Source organism: Phyllobates terribilis, unplaced genomic scaffold, assembly GCF_046119375.1.
Source record: "Phyllobates terribilis strain yellow unplaced genomic scaffold, ASM4611937v1 Scaffold_2__4_contigs__length_985480577, whole genome shotgun sequence".
NCBI classification, from domain to species: Eukaryota; Metazoa; Chordata; class Amphibia; order Anura; family Dendrobatidae; genus Phyllobates; species Phyllobates terribilis.
Window position 1 is genome coordinate 17,669,865 of NW_027362762.1, and position 21,005 is coordinate 17,690,869.

Here is a 21,005-nt window from a genome sequence, read left to right on the forward strand (position 1 = left end):
GGGTCCTCGCTCCACCATACCGCTGCACGACCAGCTCTACCCTCACCTACTGTATCCTCACCCATCCCTCGTAGATTGTGAGCCCTCGCGGGCAGGGTCCTCGTTCCTCCTGCACCAGTCGCTGACTCGTTTCGTTCAAGATTAGTGTAATTGTTCTTGTATTATACCCCTTTTTCACATGTAAAGCACCATGGAATAAATGGCACTTTAATAATAAAAAATAATAAAATAATAATAATTCAGGGGCGAGGGAAGTAAGACATTATTTATGAAAAAAATCTGCTGTGAAATTTTGATGTTGAACATTTACATGGAGAACATATTTTAGTTTTTGAGTAAAAATTACATTTTATAAAATGCAACAAAAATTCAAAGTGACAATGACAGGTGAAGATGTCCACATTGTAGTCCATCTTCTGAAGGTGACCATTGATGACCATCACTTGTGATCTTTCTTTTTCCTCCTGATGATTGAAGAATCAATAGCGAGGCTTCAGCTTATCAGAAACTTTGTGACCGTAATGATTGCAATACTCATAGTGACCAGCAGGGGCACAGTTGCTCTTTCAATGAACTTTACTGTGGGGAGAACTGAAAGGCAAAGTAAGAAAAACAGAATTAAAAAATATCAAAATATGCTTTTTGGAAGGACCATCGCTTTACTGACATCTGTAGTCTGCTCTGTGGGTAAACTGAGATTTTACACCTGTTTAACACCTTAATAAACATATTTTTGTATCTATTTTTTATTGGGCGATACCAAACTTGTAGAGTATTTTTTAAGTTTTATTAATTGAAAAAAAACCTTTTTAAAAATAAATTAGATTTGTGTCAACATTTTCTAAAACTCGTAACTTTTTTATTTTTCTGTCAATAGAACAGAATTTGAGTGTTTCAGGGAAGCAGAACCGAGACAATCAGGGGGTGAAGGATATGCTTGGAAGGGCAGGAGCTTGACCTATGGATGGATTGTGAGCCGGCCAAAAATTTTCACCACCTTTTCCATCATCACTATGGGGAGCGGGCTCAGATCTTGCTCCACACAGCGTGGGTGTCAGCTGCATTATACAGTCGTCACCGGAGAGTAACTGCTGAGATCGGAGCTTTCCCCGACCACAAAAGAATAACCTCTTAGATGGCGCAGTCAGTCGCGGCAGCGACATTTAGGAAATTAGAAATCAAGGGAGGTCATTTTTAACACACAAATTGACCCAAAAATTAACATATTATATAACATATTATATTGTATGGAGGACTATGGAGTGCATTATACTATATGGAGGACTATGGAGTGCATTATACTGTATGGAGGACTATGAAGAGTGCATTATACTATATGGAGGACTATGGGGAGTGTATTATACTATATGGAGGACTATGGGGAGTGCATTATACTATATAGAGGACTGTGGGGTGCATTATCCTATATGGAGGACAATGGGGAGTGCATTATACTATATTGAGGACTATGGGGAGTGTGTTATACTATATGGAGGAATATGGGAGTGTATTATATTGTATAGAGAACTATGGGGAGTGTATTATACTATATGGAGGACTATGGGGAGTGTATTATACTATATGGACGACTATGGGGAGTGTATTATACTGTCGGGGAAAAAGAGAATATATATATTTCCACTTTTATATTCTTGTAAGTTTCTATACGCTTTTTTGCTAATGTACTAACCACCATTTTGTGTCCTATAACAATAAGCTTTCCTTGCTACGTAATACTCAAATCGAAACTTAAACTAAGACAGTTTCAGTGTTGCCAAGACTTATTTCAGAGAAACGAAACAAGATTATAAGCTGACGGCTGCAATATCTGCCCAGAGACAGAGATAAGGAGATGAGGACCAATCAGGAGTGGCCAGACACTGGACTTTCATGGCTTACCCCGCCCCGGACAACCCCTTTTCCCTCCCCATTATGTAGTGTATTTAGGTTTGTGCATGTAAAAAATAAACACAGAACATTGCTGAGGACGTTGTCTGTAGTAGCCTTCTGAGCATGCTCTGAGCTTGAACCAGCTTGTTGTCTGACTCATTCTTTGAATGGTTGACCCATGCTCATAGTTTGAATTTGGAGTGACTGGAGGACAAGTGGAATGTCATCACGACCCTCACAAATGGCGCCCAACGTGGGGCGTGGCTAGCGGTACGCCGCCCTCCCGGACCCATATTGCTGACTTCCCTGGTGGTGACCGCGGTGGCTGAATTTGAGGCCTGATCAACCTCCATCGAACACGGTAAGTTGAGATGTATTTTATATGTCTCACTTGCCTGTGTGTCAGCCGCAGCGGTTCCTGTGGGATTGTCAGGATGGATCTGGGTGGGTGACCGGTCGAGTGGTGAGACCTTGGGCGTCCCGCACCACGTCCTGAACCAGCAAGTGTTAAACCGAGTGACGTCGCATGCCTGCGCGTGCTCGTGTGCACACCACCTCCTCCTCCTCCGGTCACTGAACTTTCTTTAGATAGCTGCCTCCCGTAACTGATAGTCGAAGTTTCAAAGCATTCCTGAATTGTAGTGTAAGGGAGAAAGGATCTGTGACGAATTGAGAGGTGCTCTTCGTCTAACACAGAGACTGCTGTAAAGTCAAGGTTAGGAAAGGAGATAGATTGAGAGGTGTACTCTCTATCTCATCAGTGTATTGAGAGGTACTCTACACTGACGGGTGGTGCCGTGGTAGGAAAGAAGACGGATTGAGAGGTGCTCTTCGTCTTATACAGAGAAACCTCATAAGGAGGGGTTCTGCTGTCAGTCAGGGTGCCGTGGTGAGTCGTACTGTAAAGTCGCCATTCAAGGTTAGGGAAGGGATAGATTGAGAGGTACTCTCTATCTTATCAGTGTATTGAGAGGTACTCTACACTGACGGGTGGCGACCTGTCGGCTGCACCAGTGATCTGAGTCGCGACAGATCATTGCATTCTATAAGAAAATGTTGTGTATATTCAAATTTGAAAGATTTCGTAAGTTGCGGAATGCTGCTGTGGGAGTTAAGCCAATTAGTGGAGTTACGGGAAGGCAAGAAGAATGTTAGGAATTTGTAGAACATGATAAGCTTATCCAGTACAGGCAGGCTTTAGTCTTCAGTTTGGAAACAATGTGTTACACAGAAGTTGGGAAAGTTGGGTGAGGATTTCTACACCAGGCTCATGCACATCTTAGAGTAGATGGTGCAGGGGGGGGCCGCCCATGGCACGATGCCCAGCCTGCTTCCAAGAACATTCCCACTTCCACTCTAACTCCTCCCTCCCACGGCCATCTTGCTACACCTCTTACTTGTTGTGGGAGGCCCGGAAAGCCCCAATCCGGCCTATATCCACTACTAGATCCGTCCGGTGCATATTACCAGCCACCAGCACAGGTGGAAAAGCCCGCAGTCCCAGAGCACCCATCTGAAACTAATGTGACACCCTCTGCTCCAGTCCACGATGCTGAGACGCTTCCCCTGTTTCCTATGGGAGTCACCCACAACCCTGGGGATATCCTCCTCAACCCCCCCAGAATTTCAGGCCAGACTGCTCTCCCTCCGCCAACATACTGTTACTCAAGACGATACGGAGCCAGATGAGGGATGGGCTCAAGATACTCCAGCCCCCCCCCCACTCCTTTACCCCATACGTCTCCTATGGCATCCTCCACCCCATATCCATTACCCGTACTCCGGCCCTTGCTCCAAGCAACTGCTGAAAGAGCACCACCCCCCAGCCCCTCAGAAGTCTGGGACCCCTGCCGCTCCCGGAATCTAGTAGACCCATCAGGACGCCCTGTCACTCTGTCAATAGGCTATGGTGACATCCTTACATATTGGGTGGGGGCCATAGTCAACCCTGCAAACACCTGTATGAGCCATGCTGGAGGATTGGCTCGCAAAATTTCCCTTGCTGCTGGTTCTACTCTGGCTGCAGAATGCCAGGCTCACTTAGCCGAAAACGGAGAGCTTTCAAAAGGCCATGGATTCCATAAAAGCAGGATCCCTTAGTATGTATGAATCCGGCCTAGAATACATGAAACAGTTAAAGGCCTGGGCTCAGAATCACTTGTCAGATCAAGCTGGGTCTATACAAGATGTTCAACAAGACCCTGATGAATCTGTGGAAAGATATGCTGCAAGACTCAGCATGCATTTTGAGGATCTCGGATACAGTTTTCACGTCAAGGTTCAGGCCCTAGTAGATGGCCTACAAGACGCTCTCAGAGATGAAGTCCTGAGAGTACGGCCCGAGATTCGTTCTTCTTCTTTCAACGACGCAGTGGACTTCGTTAAAGCTTTCCAAAAATCAATGCTAAAAATGGAAAAAGATACTAAGTCAAAGAAGAAAGCCGCACCTGCCATGGTATATTAAGCTCATGAAAGCTACCTACCCCCTGGCAACCAACATGGAATCAAGTGGGTAATGGTTAAAGGCACAGGTGATGATACTCCTCCCACATATAGAAGACAAGACAGAAGAGATGACAGGGGACCATCCAGAAACAAAAGACCATCTCGTGATCCTGAAGGACGAATGTTGTGTTGGGAGTGTGGTAGCCTTAACCACATCCTCAGAGACTGTCCAACTCGCAGACAGTACCATGACCGGTCGTTCCGTGACGGTCCACACAACCATGGACCTTCCCGTGAACCATCTCATCCACGCCAATGACGGCTCGGTCAACCAGTGTCCACTTTCCCGGCTACGCATCTCACGGCCGCCTGTGGGACTGTCACTTTACAGGTGGACCATCAACCACTGGAGTTCCTGGTGGACACTGGGGCGGCCACATCTGTCATTTCCTCTGCACAGCTCCCTCCTTCTGTATCCCTATCACCGGATACCCTCATCTGTGTTGGGGTGGAAGGCCAACATATTTCCTCTCCACTCACAGTCCCTGTGTCTACAGGACCGTTCACCGGAGTACTCACAAGATTCTTGGTCACTGAAACTTGCCCTATCAATCTGTTGGGAGCCGATCTCTTAGAGCGGATGAAGGCAACAATTACCTTCGGAAACCATGGTATGGAGCTTCTTTTGCGGGACCCTCATTCAGAACAAGGGACTGAAGACCGCTGTGTTCTTAAAGCCTTCCCTCTCATGATGATGACCATACAACCTCACAGTTCCCTCACTCTCTGTGGTCCAGTGGGCCAGAGGACGTCGGTCTCCTGCAAGTTCCCCCGGTCCGAGTATACCTCAAGCCTGGACACAGGTACCCACGGTTGCCACAATACCCCCTCAAGGCTGCACAAGAACAAAGCTTGGGTACCCAAGTCGCTTCCCTCCTGGAATCAGGAGTCCTTGTCAGATGTGTATCTCCATGCAATACACCCCTCTTTTCTGTAAAAAAGAAAACCGCTCCGGGAGAGCCTCCAAGATACCGGTTGGTTCAGGATCTCAGAGCCGTCAATGCAGCTACCATTTTAGAAACTCCAGAGGTACCTAACCCAAACACCCTTTTGTCTCAGGTGCCTCCAACGGCCACCTTGTTTACGGTGTTAGATCTGGCCAACGCCTTCTTCAGTATACCCTTACACGAAGATTCGTGGTTTCTTTCTGCCTTCACCTTACAAGGAGCCCAGAACTCTCCTAACCAATTCACTCATTCTATGAAGTCTATACTGGAGCCATGGGTTCAAGAGAACCCTCAGGTCACCTTTCTACAGTATGTGAATGATCCTTTACTCTGTGGCACTGAAGAAAATTTGCCAGAGATGTCAGCATCCCTTCTCTGGTTTCTTCACTCAGCTAACTGTAAAGTCTCGAAAGGCAAAGTCCAATGGTGTCTGCCCAAGGTCATTTTCCTCGGACATTGTATATCACAAAGTGCTAGATATCTGACTGAAGAAAGAAAACAAGCCATCATGGATATCACCTTCCCAACTACCTATTCCGCTATGCAGACTTTCCTTGGTCTCATCACTTACTGCAGGCAATGGATCCCTGATGCCTCAAAGCTCATGCAACCTCTGTACGACTGTCTCAAAAATGAAGGCTCGGTTTGGCTTCATGCTGAAGATCCACGTGTTTCTCATCAACACAGATTATGTTTTGACCGCTTTAAACAGGCTGTTGTCTCTGCCCCGGCCTTGGGCTTACCAGACTATACTCAGCCATTTCACCTTTTTGTCTCGGAATCGGAAGGTCATGCCTCTGGAGTTCTAGCACAACGTTATGATCATAAGTATCGGCCTTTGGGCTACTACTCAGCCCGCCTGGACCCTGTCGCCCGAAATACCCCCACGTGCCTTAAGGCGGTCCACGCTGCTCACATTCTCCTTGACAAGTCAGCTGATATCGTCCTTGGCCATGATCTCTCAGCCGTTCTGCAACAAACATCTCCGAAACATCTAACCAACCAAAGACACCTGCGGCTGCAGTGTTCCCTATTGTTGCCCTCCAATATAACATTTACCAGATGTCTGACTATCAATCCTGCCACTTTGTTTCCACCTTCTAGGGGGGAAGGTGAAGAGGGTGAAGGTCCATTGGTGGAACCTCATGATTGTATAAAAATTTTGCAGGAAGAGACTTCTGCTCCAGAGAATATGGTGGCATATCCGCTCGCACACCCTGCCATGCACCTATGGACTGATGGATCCCGTTTCGCAGACCCTCAAGGGAAGTTCCACACGGGATATGCTGTCACAACAGACCTAACAGTTCTGAAGGCTGAAGCTCTACCACCATACATGTCTGCACAAGAAGCTGAACTTGTGGCTCTCACAGAGGCCTGCCACCTGGCAGCAGGAACAAAGGCGAATATATATATATACCGATTCCAGGTATGGACATGGAATTTGCAATGATTCTGGACTCTTGTGAAAGTCTAGAGGATTCATCACAGCTGCAGGTACACCAGTGAAACATGCCTCATGGATTAAGGCCCTAATGAAGGCCCTGGAACTACCCATTCAGGTTGCTGTTATGAAGGTCAAGGCTCATGGAAGACTAGAATCCAGAGAAGCCAGGGGCAACCACCTAGCTGACCAAGCAGCCAAGACTGCAGCAGTGGAGAATGTGTCATCAAAGTGGCAGGAAAAGGAAGAAGAGATGGGAGAAACCCTGCAAACCGTAGCTGTGGCGCTCACTAGAGCAAGGGCCAAAGAACAGCCGGCGGAAGACCATACAAGTCCAGCGGAGACACGAGTGGAATCCAGGGGGGTCAGGATGCCTGAAGAAAAATTGTGTGAGGAACAAAGGAAGACCCCCCACTGAAGAAGTCAAGCAATGGAAAGCGGCAGGAGCCGTGCTGGCAGGTCGCAAAGATTCAAAGGTCAACTCGACTCTTTACCAAGTGGATGGGAAGCCTTGCTTGCCTAGACGCATGTACTCAGCTGTGGCAGCATGGGCTCACGGGCCTACACACAGAGGAAAGAATCAAGCTTTGGCATGTATCAAGAAACTGTACTTTGCACCCGGAATCTCTTCCACTGTGACTGTGTACTCAAAATCCTGCTCTGTCTGCGCTACCTGCAACCCAACGTGTACGGCACGGGTCCCTCTCCAACACCTGGCTAAACCAGACTACCCTTGGCAGAGAATACAAGTCGACCATATCCAAATGCCTAAAGCAGGAAAATAGGAGTACGTTTTGGTAGCCGTGGATATGTTCTCAGCCTGGCCCGAGGCCTACCAGGTTGTCAACATGACTGCCAAGAAACTGATCACCGAAATTGCCTGCAGATTTGGAGTTCCCCAAGTCATAGAATCGGATCAAGGACCAGCTTTCACAGCAAATATCTACGAAGAACTCTGGAACATGTTGGGAACAGATTTGGGCCTCCACACTCCATACCATCCTGCCAGTTCAGGCAAAGTGGAGAGAATGAATTCCACCCTCAAGACCCAGCTCTTGAAAATGACCCAAGATCATCCCCTCCCCTGGCCCGACCTACTCCCCATAGTATTGTATCATATCACACACACTCCTCAGGCCAAACATGGGCTGACTCCCTATAAAATTTTGTTTAGGACCCCACCCAAGATAGGAGAGATTAGGCCCCAAGAGTTGTCTGAAACACATGATAGAGTGGTAAAATTTGTGATTGCTCTGTCTAGAGAATTGACTAACACCCGCTCTCCAGTATCTACTTCTCTCCCAGAATCTACAGGTGATGCAGTACATGATTTCATCCCAGGCGATCTAGTGTATGTGAAGAAGTTTGTTCGGAAAGACTGCCTCCAGCCGCGGTTCGAGGGACCGTACACTGTGCTTCTCACCACCCTGACGGCTCTGAAGCTTGAGGGCAAGAGCACCTGGATTCACGCCTCCCACTGCAAGAGAGACAGAACGAGTCTATAAAAGATGACTACCTTCTTCTATATCCTTTCCATATGCTTACTGTCTGTCCCAGGGTGGACAGCTACCACACAGGGGTAGATACCTCCTTTTTCTCAAGTTGGTTGGGAGGGCTCAAGGGATTCCTCCAACAAGTTTGTCTAGTAATGGGAGGTCTATTAGTATTGGGCCTGGTGGTCCTGTGCTGCATAGTCCCCTTATACAGGAAAGTTATAACCAATGCTGTCCCAACCTCCGGGACCTTTCTGAATCAAGAGAAGATATGGAGAAATACACTTCTTTGAACAAGTCTGACCAGACCCCCCCCATAACAAAGTTCAATTGAAAGATTCAGTTTAGGATCAGTTGGGAGAACTCCATGTGTCACCCAGGATAGGGCTCGATTGTCTGGGGGCGTCCCATAAGGGGGCAGCTTCTAAGATGATTGGGTGAAGAAATCCACCTCCCCTCTCCCCACACATGGACAGTCTCAAAGGCCCCGAAGCAAGGGAAAGCTTAGTGTTTAGGGGGGAATGTCGGGGAAAAAGAGAATATATATATTTCCACTTTTATATTCTTGTAAGTTTCTATACGCTTTTTTGCTAATGTACTAACCACCATTTTGTGTCCTATAACAATAAGCTTTCCTTGCTACGTAATACTCAAATCGAAACTTAAACTAAGACAGTTCCAGTGTTGCCAAGACTTATTTCAGAGAAACGAAACAAGATTATAAGCTGACGGCTGCAATATCTGCCCAGAGACTGAGATAAGGAGATGAGGACCAATCAGGAGTGGCCAGACACTGGACTTTCATGGCTTACCCCGCCCCGGACAACCCCTTTTCCCTCCCCATTATGTAGTGTATTTAGGTTTGTGCATGTAAAAAATAAACACAGAACATTGCTGAGGACGTTGTCTGTAGTAGCCTTCTGAGCATGCTCTGAGCTTGAACCAGCTTGTTGTCTGACTCATTCTTTGAATGGTTGACCCATGCTCATAGTTTGAATTTGGAGTGACTGGAGGACAAGTGGAATGTCATCACGACCCTCACAATACTATTTGGAGGACTATGGGGAGTGTATTATACTACATGGAGGACTATGGGGAGTGCATTATACTGTATGGAGGACTATGGGGAGTGCATTGTACTATATGGAGGACTATAGGGGGTGCATTATACTATATGGAGGACTATGGGGAGTGCATTAAACTATATGGCGGACTATAAGGATGCATTTTACTGTATGGAGGACTATGAATAGTGCATTATACTATATGGAGGACTATAGGGGGTGCAGTATACTACATGGATGACTATGGGGAGTGTATTATACTATATAAAGGACTATGGGAAGTGCATTATACTGTATGGAGGACTATGGGGAGTGTATTATACTATATGGAGGACTATGGGGAGTGCATTATACTGTATAGAGGACTATGGGGAGTGCATTATACTATATGGAGGACTATGGGGAGTGCATTATACTATATGGCGGACTATAAGGATGCATTATACTGTATGGAGGACTATGAAGAGTGCATTATACTATATGGAGGGCTATGGGGAGTGTATTATACTACATGGATGACTATGAGGAGTGTATTATACTATATAAAGGACTATGGGAAGTGCATTATACTGTATGGGGGACTATGGGGAGTGTATTATACTATATGGAGGACTATGGGGAGTGTATTATACTATATGGAGGACTATCTGGAGTGTATTATACTACATGGAGGACTATGGGGAGTGCATTATACTATATAGAGGACTGTGGGGTGCATTATCCTATATGGAGGACTATGGGGAGTGCATTATACTATATTGAGGACTATGGGGAGTGTGTTATACTATATGGAGGACTATGGGATTGTATTATACTGTATAGAGAACTATGGGGAGTGTATTATACTATATGGAGGACTATGGGGAGTGTATTATACTATATGGACGACTATGGGGAGTGTATTATACTATATGGAAGGTTATGGGGAGTGTATTATACTATATGGAGGACTATGGGGAGTGCATTATACTGTATGGAGGACTATGGGGAGTGCATTGTACTATATGGAGGACTATAGGGGGTGCATTATACTATATGGAGGACTATGGGGAGTGCATTAAGCTATATGGCGGACTATAAGGATGCATTATACTGTATGGAGGACTATGAAGAGTGCATTATACTATATGGAGGACTATAGGGGGTGCATTATACTACATGGATGACTATGGGGAGTGTATTATACTATATAAAGGACTATGGGAAGTGCATTATACTGTATGGAGGACTATGGGGAGTGTATTATACTATATGGAGGACTATGGGGAGTGCATTATACTGTATGGAGGACTATGGGGAGTGCATTATACTATATGGAGGACTATGGGGAGTGCATTATACTATATGGCGGACTATAAGGATGCATTATACTGTATGGAGGACTATGAAGAGTGCATTATACTATATGGAGGGCTATGGGGAGTGCATTATACTACATGGATGACTATGAGGAGTGTATTATATTATATAAAGGACTATGGGAAGTGTATTATACTGTATGGGGGACTATGGGGAGTGTGTTCTACTATATGGAGGACTATGGGGAGTGTATTATACTATATGGAGGACTATCTGGAGTGTATTATACTACATGGAGGACTATGGGGAGTGCATTATACTATATAGAGGACTGTGGGGTGCATTATCCTATATGGAGGACTATGGGGAGTGCATTATACTATATTGAGGACTATGGGGAGTGTGTTATACTATATGGAGGACTATGGGAGTGTATTATACTGTATAGAGAACTATGGGGACTGTATTATACTATATGGAGGACTATGGGGAGTGTATTATACTATATGGATGACTATGGGGAGTGTATTATACTATATGGAAGGCTATGGGGAGTGTATTGTACTATATGGAGGACTATGGGGTGTGCATTATACTGTATGGAGGGCTATGGGAAGTGCATTATACTATATGGAGGAGTATGGGGAGTGTATTATACTATATGGAAGACTATGTGGAGTGCATTATACTATATGGAGGACTATGGGATGTGCATTGAACTATATTGAGGAATATGGGGAGTGTATTATACTGTATGGAGGACTGACCAGACCCCCCCCATAACAAAGTTCAATTGAAAGATTCAGTTTAGGATCAGTTGGGAGAACTCCATGTGTCACCCAGGATAGGGCTCGATTGTCTGGGGGCGTCCCATAAGGGGGCAGCTTCTAAGATGATTGGGTGAAGAAATCCACCTCCCCTCTCCCCACACATGGACAGTCTCAAAGGCCCCGAAGCAAGGGAAAGCTTAGTGTTTAGGGGGGAATGTCGGGGAAAAAGAGAATATATATATTTCCACTTTTATATTCTTGTAAGTTTCTATACGCTTTTTTGCTAATGTACTAACCACCATTTTGTGTCCTATAACAATAAGCTTTCCTTGCTACGTAATACTCAAATCGAAACTTAAACTAAGACAGTTCCAGTGTTGCCAAGACTTATTTCAGAGAAACGAAACAAGATTATAAGCTGACGGCTGCAATATCTGCCCAGAGACTGAGATAAGGAGATGAGGACCAATCAGGAGTGGCCAGACACTGGACTTTCATGGCTTACCCCGCCCCGGACAACCCCTTTTCCCTCCCCATTATGTAGTGTATTTAGGTTTGTGCATATAAAAAATAAACACAGAACATTGCTGAGGACGTTGTCTGTAGTAGCCTTCTGAGCATGCTCTGAGCTTGAACCAGCTTGTTGTCTGACTCATTCTTTGAATGGTTGACCCATGCTCATAGTTTGAATTTGGAGTGACTGGAGGACAAGTGGAATGTCATCACGACCCTCACAATACTATTTGGAGGACTATGGGGAGTGTATTATACTATATGGAGGACTATGGGGAGTGCATTATACTGTATGGAGGACTATGGGGAGTGCATTGTACTATATGGAGGACTATAGGGGGTGCATTATACTATATGGAGGACTATGGGGAGTGCATTAAGCTATATGGCGGACTATAAGGATGCATTTTACTGTATGGAGGACTATGAATAGTGCATTATACTATATGGAGGACTATAGGGGGTGCAGTATACTACATGGATGACTATGGGGAGTGTATTATACTATATAAAGGACTATGGGAAGTGCATTATACTGTATGGAGGACTATGGGGAGTGTATTATACTATATGGAGGACTATGGGGAGTGCATTATACTGTATAGAGGACTATGGGGAGTGCATTATACTATATGGAGGACTATGGGGAGTGCATTATACTATATGGCGGACTATAAGGATGCATTATACTGTATGGAGGACTATGAAGAGTGCATTATACTATATGGAGGGCTATGGGGAGTGTATTATACTACATGGATGACTATGAGGAGTGTATTATACTATATAAAGGACTATGGGAAGTGCATTATACTGTATGGGGGACTATGGGGAGTGTATTATACTATATGGAGGACTATGGGGAGTGTATTATACTATATGGAGGACTATCTGGAGTGTATTATACTACATGGAGGACTATGGGGAGTGCATTATACTATATAGAGGACTGTGGGGTGCATTATCCTATATGGAGGACTATGGGGAGTGCATTATACTATATTGAGGACTATGGGGAGTGTGTTATACTATATGGAGGACTATGGGATTGTATTATACTGTATAGAGAACTATGGGGAGTGTATTATACTATATGGAGGACTATGGGGAGTGTATTATACTATATGGACGACTATGGGGAGTGTATTATACTATATGGAAGGTTATGGGGAGTGTATTATACTATATGGAGGACTATGGGGAGTGCATTATACTGTATGGAGGACTATGGGGAGTGCATTGTACTATATGGAGGACTATAGGGGGTGCATTATACTATATGGAGGACTATGGGGAGTGCATTAAGCTATATGGCGGACTTTAAGGATGCATTATACTGTATGGAGGACTATGAAGAGTGCATTATACTATATGGAGGACTATAGGGGGTGCATTATACTACATGGATGACTATGGGGAGTGTATTATACTATATAAAGGACTATGGGAAGTGCATTATACTGTATGGAGGACTATGGGGAGTGTGTTCTACTATATGGAGGACTATGGGGAGTGTATTCTACTATATGGAGGACTATCTGGAGTGTATTATACTACATGGAGGACTATGGGGAGTGCATTATACTATATAGAGGACTGTGGGGTGCATTATCCTATATGGAGGACTATGGGGAGTGCATTATACTATATTGAGGACTATGGGGAGTGTGTTATACTATATGGAGGACTATGGGAGTGTATTATACTGTATAGAGAACTATGGGGAGTGTATTATACTATATGGAGGACTATGGGGAGTGTATTATACTATATGGATGACTATGGGGAGTGTATTATACTATATGGAAGGCTATGGGGAGTGTATTGTACTATATGGAGGACTATGGGGTGTGCATTATACTGTATGGAGGGCTATGGGAAGTGCATTATACTATATGGAGGAGTATGGGGAGTGTATTATACTATATGGAAGACTATGTGGAGTGCATTATACTATATGGAGGACTATGGGATGTGCATTGAACTATATTGAGGAATATGGGGAGTGTATTATACTGTATGGAGGACTATGGTGTGCATTATACTATATGGAGGACTATGGGGAGTGTATTATACTGTATGGAGGACTATGGTGTGCATTATACTATATGGAGGACTATGGGGTGCATTATACTATATGGAGGACTATGAGAAGTGCATTATATTATATGGAGGACTATGGGGAGTGCATTATACTATATGGAGGACTATGGGGAGTGCATTATACTATATGGAGGACTATGGGGTGCATTATACTATATGGAGGACAATGGGGAGTGCAGTATACTATATCGGGGACTATGTGGAGTGCATTATACTACATGGATGACTATGGGGAGTGTATTATACTATATTGAGGACTATGGGGAGTGCATTATACCGTATCATGGACTATGGAGTTCAGTATACTATAAGGAAGGATTATAGAGTGCACTATGCTTCATGAAGGACTATGGGGTCCATTATATAATATGGAGGGCTAAGTGAGGGCTATTATATTTGGAGGGCTATATGGGGGCCATTATAATATTTGGAGGGCTATGTGGGGGCCATTATACTGTATGCAAGCAATTATACAATGTGAAGGTTTGTGTGGGGTCCATCATACTGTGTGGAGGGCTTGTGTGGGCTATTATACAGTGTGGAGTCATTATACTGTATGTAGGCCCATTATACTACATGGAGGGCGGTGGGGGGGGGTCACAGTTGAGGGATCATATTGTGTTGAGGTCACCATACTTTGCCAGCGGAGTTGAGGTGGGGTACAGTAGGGTCATTATACTGTGCATGTGGAGGGCGCTGCGGAGGAAGTCACTGTTGGGGTATCAAACTGTGTTTGGGGGGCACTATTGTTGGCATCATACTTTATGGGGGCAATGAAAGGGAACCCATGGCTTCAGTAGGAGGAAAATTACTATGTAAAGGCTGGAAAGTTGTGAGATCTGCTCTTCTGGGACCCCGTTAAATATTAATACATTTTTTATTTTTGATGGGGTAGCCCAATTAAAACTTCTGCTATGGGCCCCATGATTTCTATGTACGCCCCTGGCTCCGGAGCCTGTGTACAGTGTGACCTTGGCTATACCGATATAATGTTATTATCACCCCCACACCCTCCCCCGACTAGTAATAGGAAATATATTGCTCCGCAACCAGTGTACAGTGTGATCCAGGCTGTACCGACATGTGCCCAATTTCCGTATGTGAATTCAGCCTTAGCCCTCTTTAATAAACTGTTGTTATTTTGTCTTTGTGGGCAAATTTCCTTTGGGCATTCATAGCTTTGGGCTTTCATGGCTGTGGGCTTTTTTCCTGTGGGCATTTTTCCTGTGGGCTTTTTTCCTGCGGGCATTTTTCCTGTGGGCTTTTTTCCTGTGGGCTTTTTTCCTGTGGGAATTTTTCCTGTGGGCATTTTTCCTGTGTGCTTTTTTCCTGCCGGCTTTTTTCCTGCGGGCTTTTTTCCTGTGGGCTTTTTTCTTGCGGACTTTTTTCCTGCGGGCTTTTTTCCTGTGGGCATTTTTCCTGTGGGCTTTTTTCCTGTGGACTTTTTTCCTGTGGGCATTTTTCCTGTGGGCTTTTTTCCTGTGGGCTTTTTTCCTGTGGGCATTTTTCCTGTGGGCTTTTTTCTAGCGGACTTTTTTCCTGCGGGCTTTTTTCCTGTGGGCATTTTTCCTGTGGGCTTTTTTCCTGTGGACTTTTTTCCTGTGGGCATTTTTCCTGTGGGCTTTTTTCCTGTGGGCTTTTTTCCTGCGGGATTTTTTCCTGTGGGCTTTTTTCCTGCAGGCTTTTTTCTTGCGGACTTTTTTCCTGCGGGCTTTTTTCCTGTGGGCATTTTTCCTGTGGACTATGGGGAGTGCGTTATACTATATGGAGGACTATGGGGAGTGTATTATACTATATGGATGACTATGGGGAGTGTATTATACTATATGGAAGGCTATGGGGTGTGCATTATACTGTATGGAGGACTATGGGGTGTGCATTATACTGTATGGAGGACTATGGGAAGTGCATTATACTATATGGAGGAGTATGGGGAGTGCATTATACTATATGGAAGACTATGTGGAGTGCATTATACTACATGGAGGACTAAGGGATGTGCATTGAACTATATTGAGGAATATGGGGAGTGTATTATACTGTATGTAGGACTATGGTGTGCATTATACTATATGGAGGACTATGGGGTGCATTATACTATATGGAGGACTATGAGAAGTGCATTATATTATATGGAGGACTATGGGGAGTGCATTATACTATATGGAGGACTATAGGGAGTGCATTATACTATATAGAGGACCATGGGGAGTGTATTATACTGTATGGAGGACTATGGTGTGCATTATACTATATGGAGGACTATGGGGAGTGCATTATACTATATGGAGGACTATGGGGAGTGCATTATACTATATAGACGACCATGGGGAGTGTATTATACTGTATGGAGGACTATGGTGTGCATTATACTATATGGAGGACTATGGGGTGCATTATACTATATGGAGGACTATGAGAAGTGCATTATATTATATGGAGGACTATGGGGAGTGCATTATACTATATGGAGGACTATGGGGAGTGCATTATATTATATGGAGGACAATGGGGAGTGCAGTATACTATATGGAGGACTATGTGGAGTGCATTATACTACATGGATGACTATGGGGAGTGTATTATACTATATTGAGGACTATGGGGAGTGCATTATACCGTATCATGGACTATGGAGTGCAGTATACTATAAGGAAGGATTATAGAGTGCACTATGCTTCATGAAGGACTATGGGGTCCATTATATAATATGGAGGGCTAAGTGAGGGCTATTATATTTGGAGGGCTATATGGGGGCCATTATAATATTTGGAGGGCTATGTGGGGGCCATTATACTGTATGCAAGCAATTATACAATGTGAAGGTTTGTGTGGGGTCCATCATACTGTGTGGAGGGCTTGTGTGGGCTATTATACAGTGTGGAGTCATTATACTGTATGTAGGCCCATTATACTACATGGAGGGCGGTGGGGGGGTCACAGTTGAGGGATCATATTGTGTTGAGGTCACCATACTTTGCCAGCGGAGTTGAGGTGGGGTACAGTAGGGTCATTATACTGTGCATGTGGAGGGCGCTGCGGAGGAATTCACTGTTGGGGTATCAAACTGTGTTTGGGGGGCACTATTGTTGGCATCATACTTTATGGGGGCAATGAAAGGGAACCCACGGCTTCAGTAGGAGGAAAATTACTATGTAAAGGCTGGAAAGTTGTGAGATCTGCTCTTCTGTGACCCCGTTAAATATTAATACATTTTTTATTTTTGATGGGGTAGCCCAATTAAAACTTCTGCTATGGGCCCCATGATTTCTATGTACGCCCCTGGCTCCGGAGCCTGTGTACAGTGTGACCTTGGCTATACCGATATAATGTTATTATCACCCCCACACCCTCCCCCGACTAGTAATAGGAAATATATTGCTCCGCAACCAGTGTACAGTGTGATCCAGGCTGTACCGACATGTGCCCAATTTCCGTATGTGAATTCAGCCTTAGCCCTCTTTAATAAACTGTTGTTATTTTGTCTTTGTGGGCAAATTTCCTTTGGGCATTCATAGCTTTGGGCTTTCATGGCTGTGGGCTTTTTTCCTGTGGGCATTTTTCCTGTGGGCTTTTTTCCTGCGGGCATTTTTCCTGTGGGCTTTTTTCCTGTGGGCTTTTTTCCTGTGGGAATTTTTCCTGTGGGCATTTTTCCTGTGTGCTTTTTTCCTGCCGGCTTTTTTCCTGCGGGCTTTTTTCCTGTGGGCTTTTTTCTTGCGGACTTTTTTCCTGCGGGCTTTTTTCCTGTGGGCATTTTTCCTGTGGGCTTTTTTCCTGTGGACTTTTTTCCTGTGGGCATTTTTCCTGTGGGCTTTTTTCCTGTGGGCTTTTTTCCTGTGGACTTTTTTCCTGCCGGCTTTTTTCCTGTGGGCTTTTTTCCTGTGGGCATTTTTCCTGTGGGCTTTTTTCCTGTGGGGATTTTTCCTGTGGGATTTTTTCCTGTGGGCATTTTTCCTGTGGGCTTTTTTCCTGCCGGCTTTTTTCCTGTGGGCTTTTTTCCTGCGGGCATTTTTCCTTTGGTCACTTTTCCATGGAACCATTGGCTTCACCAGATAATATCAAGGCTGTTGGTATATCATCACATAACTGCACCATGTTCAGTCACTCTTAATCAAAAGTCACCGCTGCCTACAGTCATTGGATGAAGCGGTCACATGACATCACATTGTCAGCTCTCGCTGTGTGTCAGCGGCATCCAGTGATTTCACATTGCGGTGACTTTTTGATAACAGGGACCTGACAACAGAGTCACATGACTTCGCGTCATTCGGGGGCCCCGTCAGAAGAAGCGGAGGAAATTGTATTACACGACCCAAAATCCCAGAAAACAGCTTAATAAGATACAGAGACCCCTTACCGGAGTTATAGACACATTGCGGCCGTTTACTGTCTGGAAACAAAAAAGAAGGAAAAATAATTATATAATATAAATATAATATTAGAGCGGCCTGAGGCCGAATCATGTAATACACAACTTCACATCCCCTGCACTGATGCAAGAATTAGCGTTACACAGCAGGCGCTGACTGTTCTATACAGCTGACATCTGCATGTACCTGCTGTGATTGCTAAACCTTCAGATGCTGCAGCCAGAATGATGTATCTGAGCATTTATACAGATGAAAGGAACCTCTGTTACCCAATCAGCCTCCCAATGTGTTACCGAGAAATTAGGGCTAATTCACATGTCTGTTATATTTATAAATCTATTGGTGGCTGCAGAAAGAATCTTATCATGTATCTCTGTATACAGGGAGCTCCCCCTATTGGTGAATCCAGACAGAATCATATCATGTATCTCTGTATACAGGGAGCTCCTTCTAGTGGTGAATGTAGACAGAATCTCATCATGTATCTCTGTAAACAGAGAGCTCCCCCTAGTGGTGGCTGCAGACAGAATCTTATTATGTATCTCTGTATACAGGGAGCTCCCCCTAGTGGTGGCTGCAGACAGAATCTTATCATGTATCTCTGTATACAGGGAGCTCCCCCTAGTGGTAGCTGCAGACAGAATCTTATCATGTATCTCTGTATACAGGGAGCTCCCCCTAGTGGTGGCTGCAGACAGAATCTTATCATGTATCTCTATATACAGGGAGCTCCCCCTAGTGGTGGCTGCAGACAGAATCTTATCATGTATCTCTGGATACAGGGAGCTCCCCCTAGTGGTGGCTGCAGACAGAATCTTATCATGTATCTCTGTATACAGGGAGCTCCCCCTAGTGGTGGCTGCAGACACAATCTTATCATGTATCTCTGTATACAGGGAGCTCCTCCTAGTGGTGGCTGCTGACAAAATCTTATCATGTATCTCTGTATACAGGGAGCTCCCCCTAGTGGTGGCTGCAGACACAATCTTATCATGTATCTCTGTATACAGGGAGCTCCCTCTAGTGGTGGCTGCAGACAGAATCTTATCATGTATCTCTGTATACAGGGAGCTCCCCCTAGTGGTGGCTGCAGACAGATTCTTATCATGTATCTCTGTATACAGGGAGCTCCACCTAGTGGTGAATCCAGACAGAATCGTATCATGTATCTCTGTATACAGGTAGCTCCCCCTAGTGGAGGCTGCAGACAGAATCTCATCATGTATCTCTGCATACAGAGAGCTCCCCCTAGTGGTGGCTGCAGACAGAATCTTATCATATATCTCTGAACACAGGGAGCTCCCCCTAGTGGTGGCTGCAGACAGAATCTTATCAAGTATCTCTGTATACAGGGAGCTCCTCCTAGTGGTGGCTGCAGACAGAATCTTATCATGTATCTCTGTATACAGGGAGCTCCCCCTAGTGGTGGCTGCAGACAGGATCTTATCATATATCTCTGTATACAGGGAGCTCCCCCTAGTGGTGGCTGCAGACAGAATCTTATCATGTATCTCTGTATACAGGGAGCTCCCCCTAGTGGTGGCTGCAGACAGAATCTTATCATGAATCTCTGTATACAGGGAGCTCCCCCTAGTGGTGGCTGCAGACACAATCTTATCATGTATCTCTGTATACAGGGAGCTCCCCCTAGTGGAGGCTGCAGACAGAATCTCATCATGTATCTCTGCATACAGAGAGCTCCCCCTAGTGGTGGCTGCAGACAGAATCTTATCATGTATCTCTGTATAAAGGGAGCTCCCCCTAGTGGTGACTGCACTAAAATCTTATCATGTGTCTCTGTATACAGGGAGCTCCCCCTAGTGGTGGCTGCAGACAGGATCTTATCATGTATCTCTGCACACAGGGAGCTGCCCTAGTGGTGACTGCAGACAGATTCGTATCATGTATCTCTGTATACAGGGAGCTCCACCTAGTGGTGAATCCAGAAAGAATCGTATCATGTATCTCTGTATACAGGGAGCTCCCCCTAGTGGAGGCTGCAGACAGAATCTCATCATGTATCTCTGCATACAGAGAGCTCCCCCTAGTGGTGGCTGCAGACAGAATCTTATCATATATCTCTGAACACAGGGAGCTCCCCCTAGTGGTAACTGCAGACAGGATCTTATCATGTATCTCTGTATACAGGGATCTCCCCCTAGTGCTGGCTGCAGACAGAATCTTATCATATATCTCTGAACACAGGGAGCTCCCCCTAGTAGTGGTTGCAGACAGAATCTTATCATGTTTCTCTGTATACAGGGAGCTCCCTCTAGTAGTGGCTGCTGACAAAATCTTATCATGTTTCTCTGTATACAGGGAGCTCCCCCTAGTGGTGGCTGCAGACAGAATCTTATCATGTATCTCTGTACACAGGGAGCTCCCCATAGTGATGACTGCAGACAGAATCCCATCATGTATCTCTGTATACAGGGAACTCCCCCTAGTGGTGGCTGCAGACAAAATCTTATTATGTATCTCTGTATACAGCGAGCTCCCCCTAGTGGTGGCTGCAGACAGTATCTCATCATGTATCTCTGTACACAGGGAGCTCACCCTATTGATGACTGCAGAAAGAATTGTATCATGTATCTCTGTATACAGGGA

General features: G+C 45.0%; 1 protein-coding gene across 5 annotated transcripts in view; it reads right to left on the reverse strand.

Annotated features, from left to right (window-relative positions):
* Positions 1–251: 251 nt before the first annotated feature.
* LOC141249024 (ecto-ADP-ribosyltransferase 5-like) overlaps positions 252–21,005 on the reverse strand; it is a 37,031-nt gene continuing 16,277 nt past the window's right edge. For all 5 annotated transcript variants that reach the window (XM_073669523.1, XM_073669526.1, XM_073669520.1 and 2 more), the window contains exons 5-6: positions 18,386–18,418; positions 252–591 (exon numbers count right to left, since the gene is read on the reverse strand). In XM_073669523.1, the coding sequence (XP_073525624.1) occupies positions 494–591; positions 18,386–18,418 (131 nt within the window). In that variant the 3' untranslated portion in view covers positions 252–493. The remainder of the gene's footprint in view (positions 592–18,385; positions 18,419–21,005) is intronic.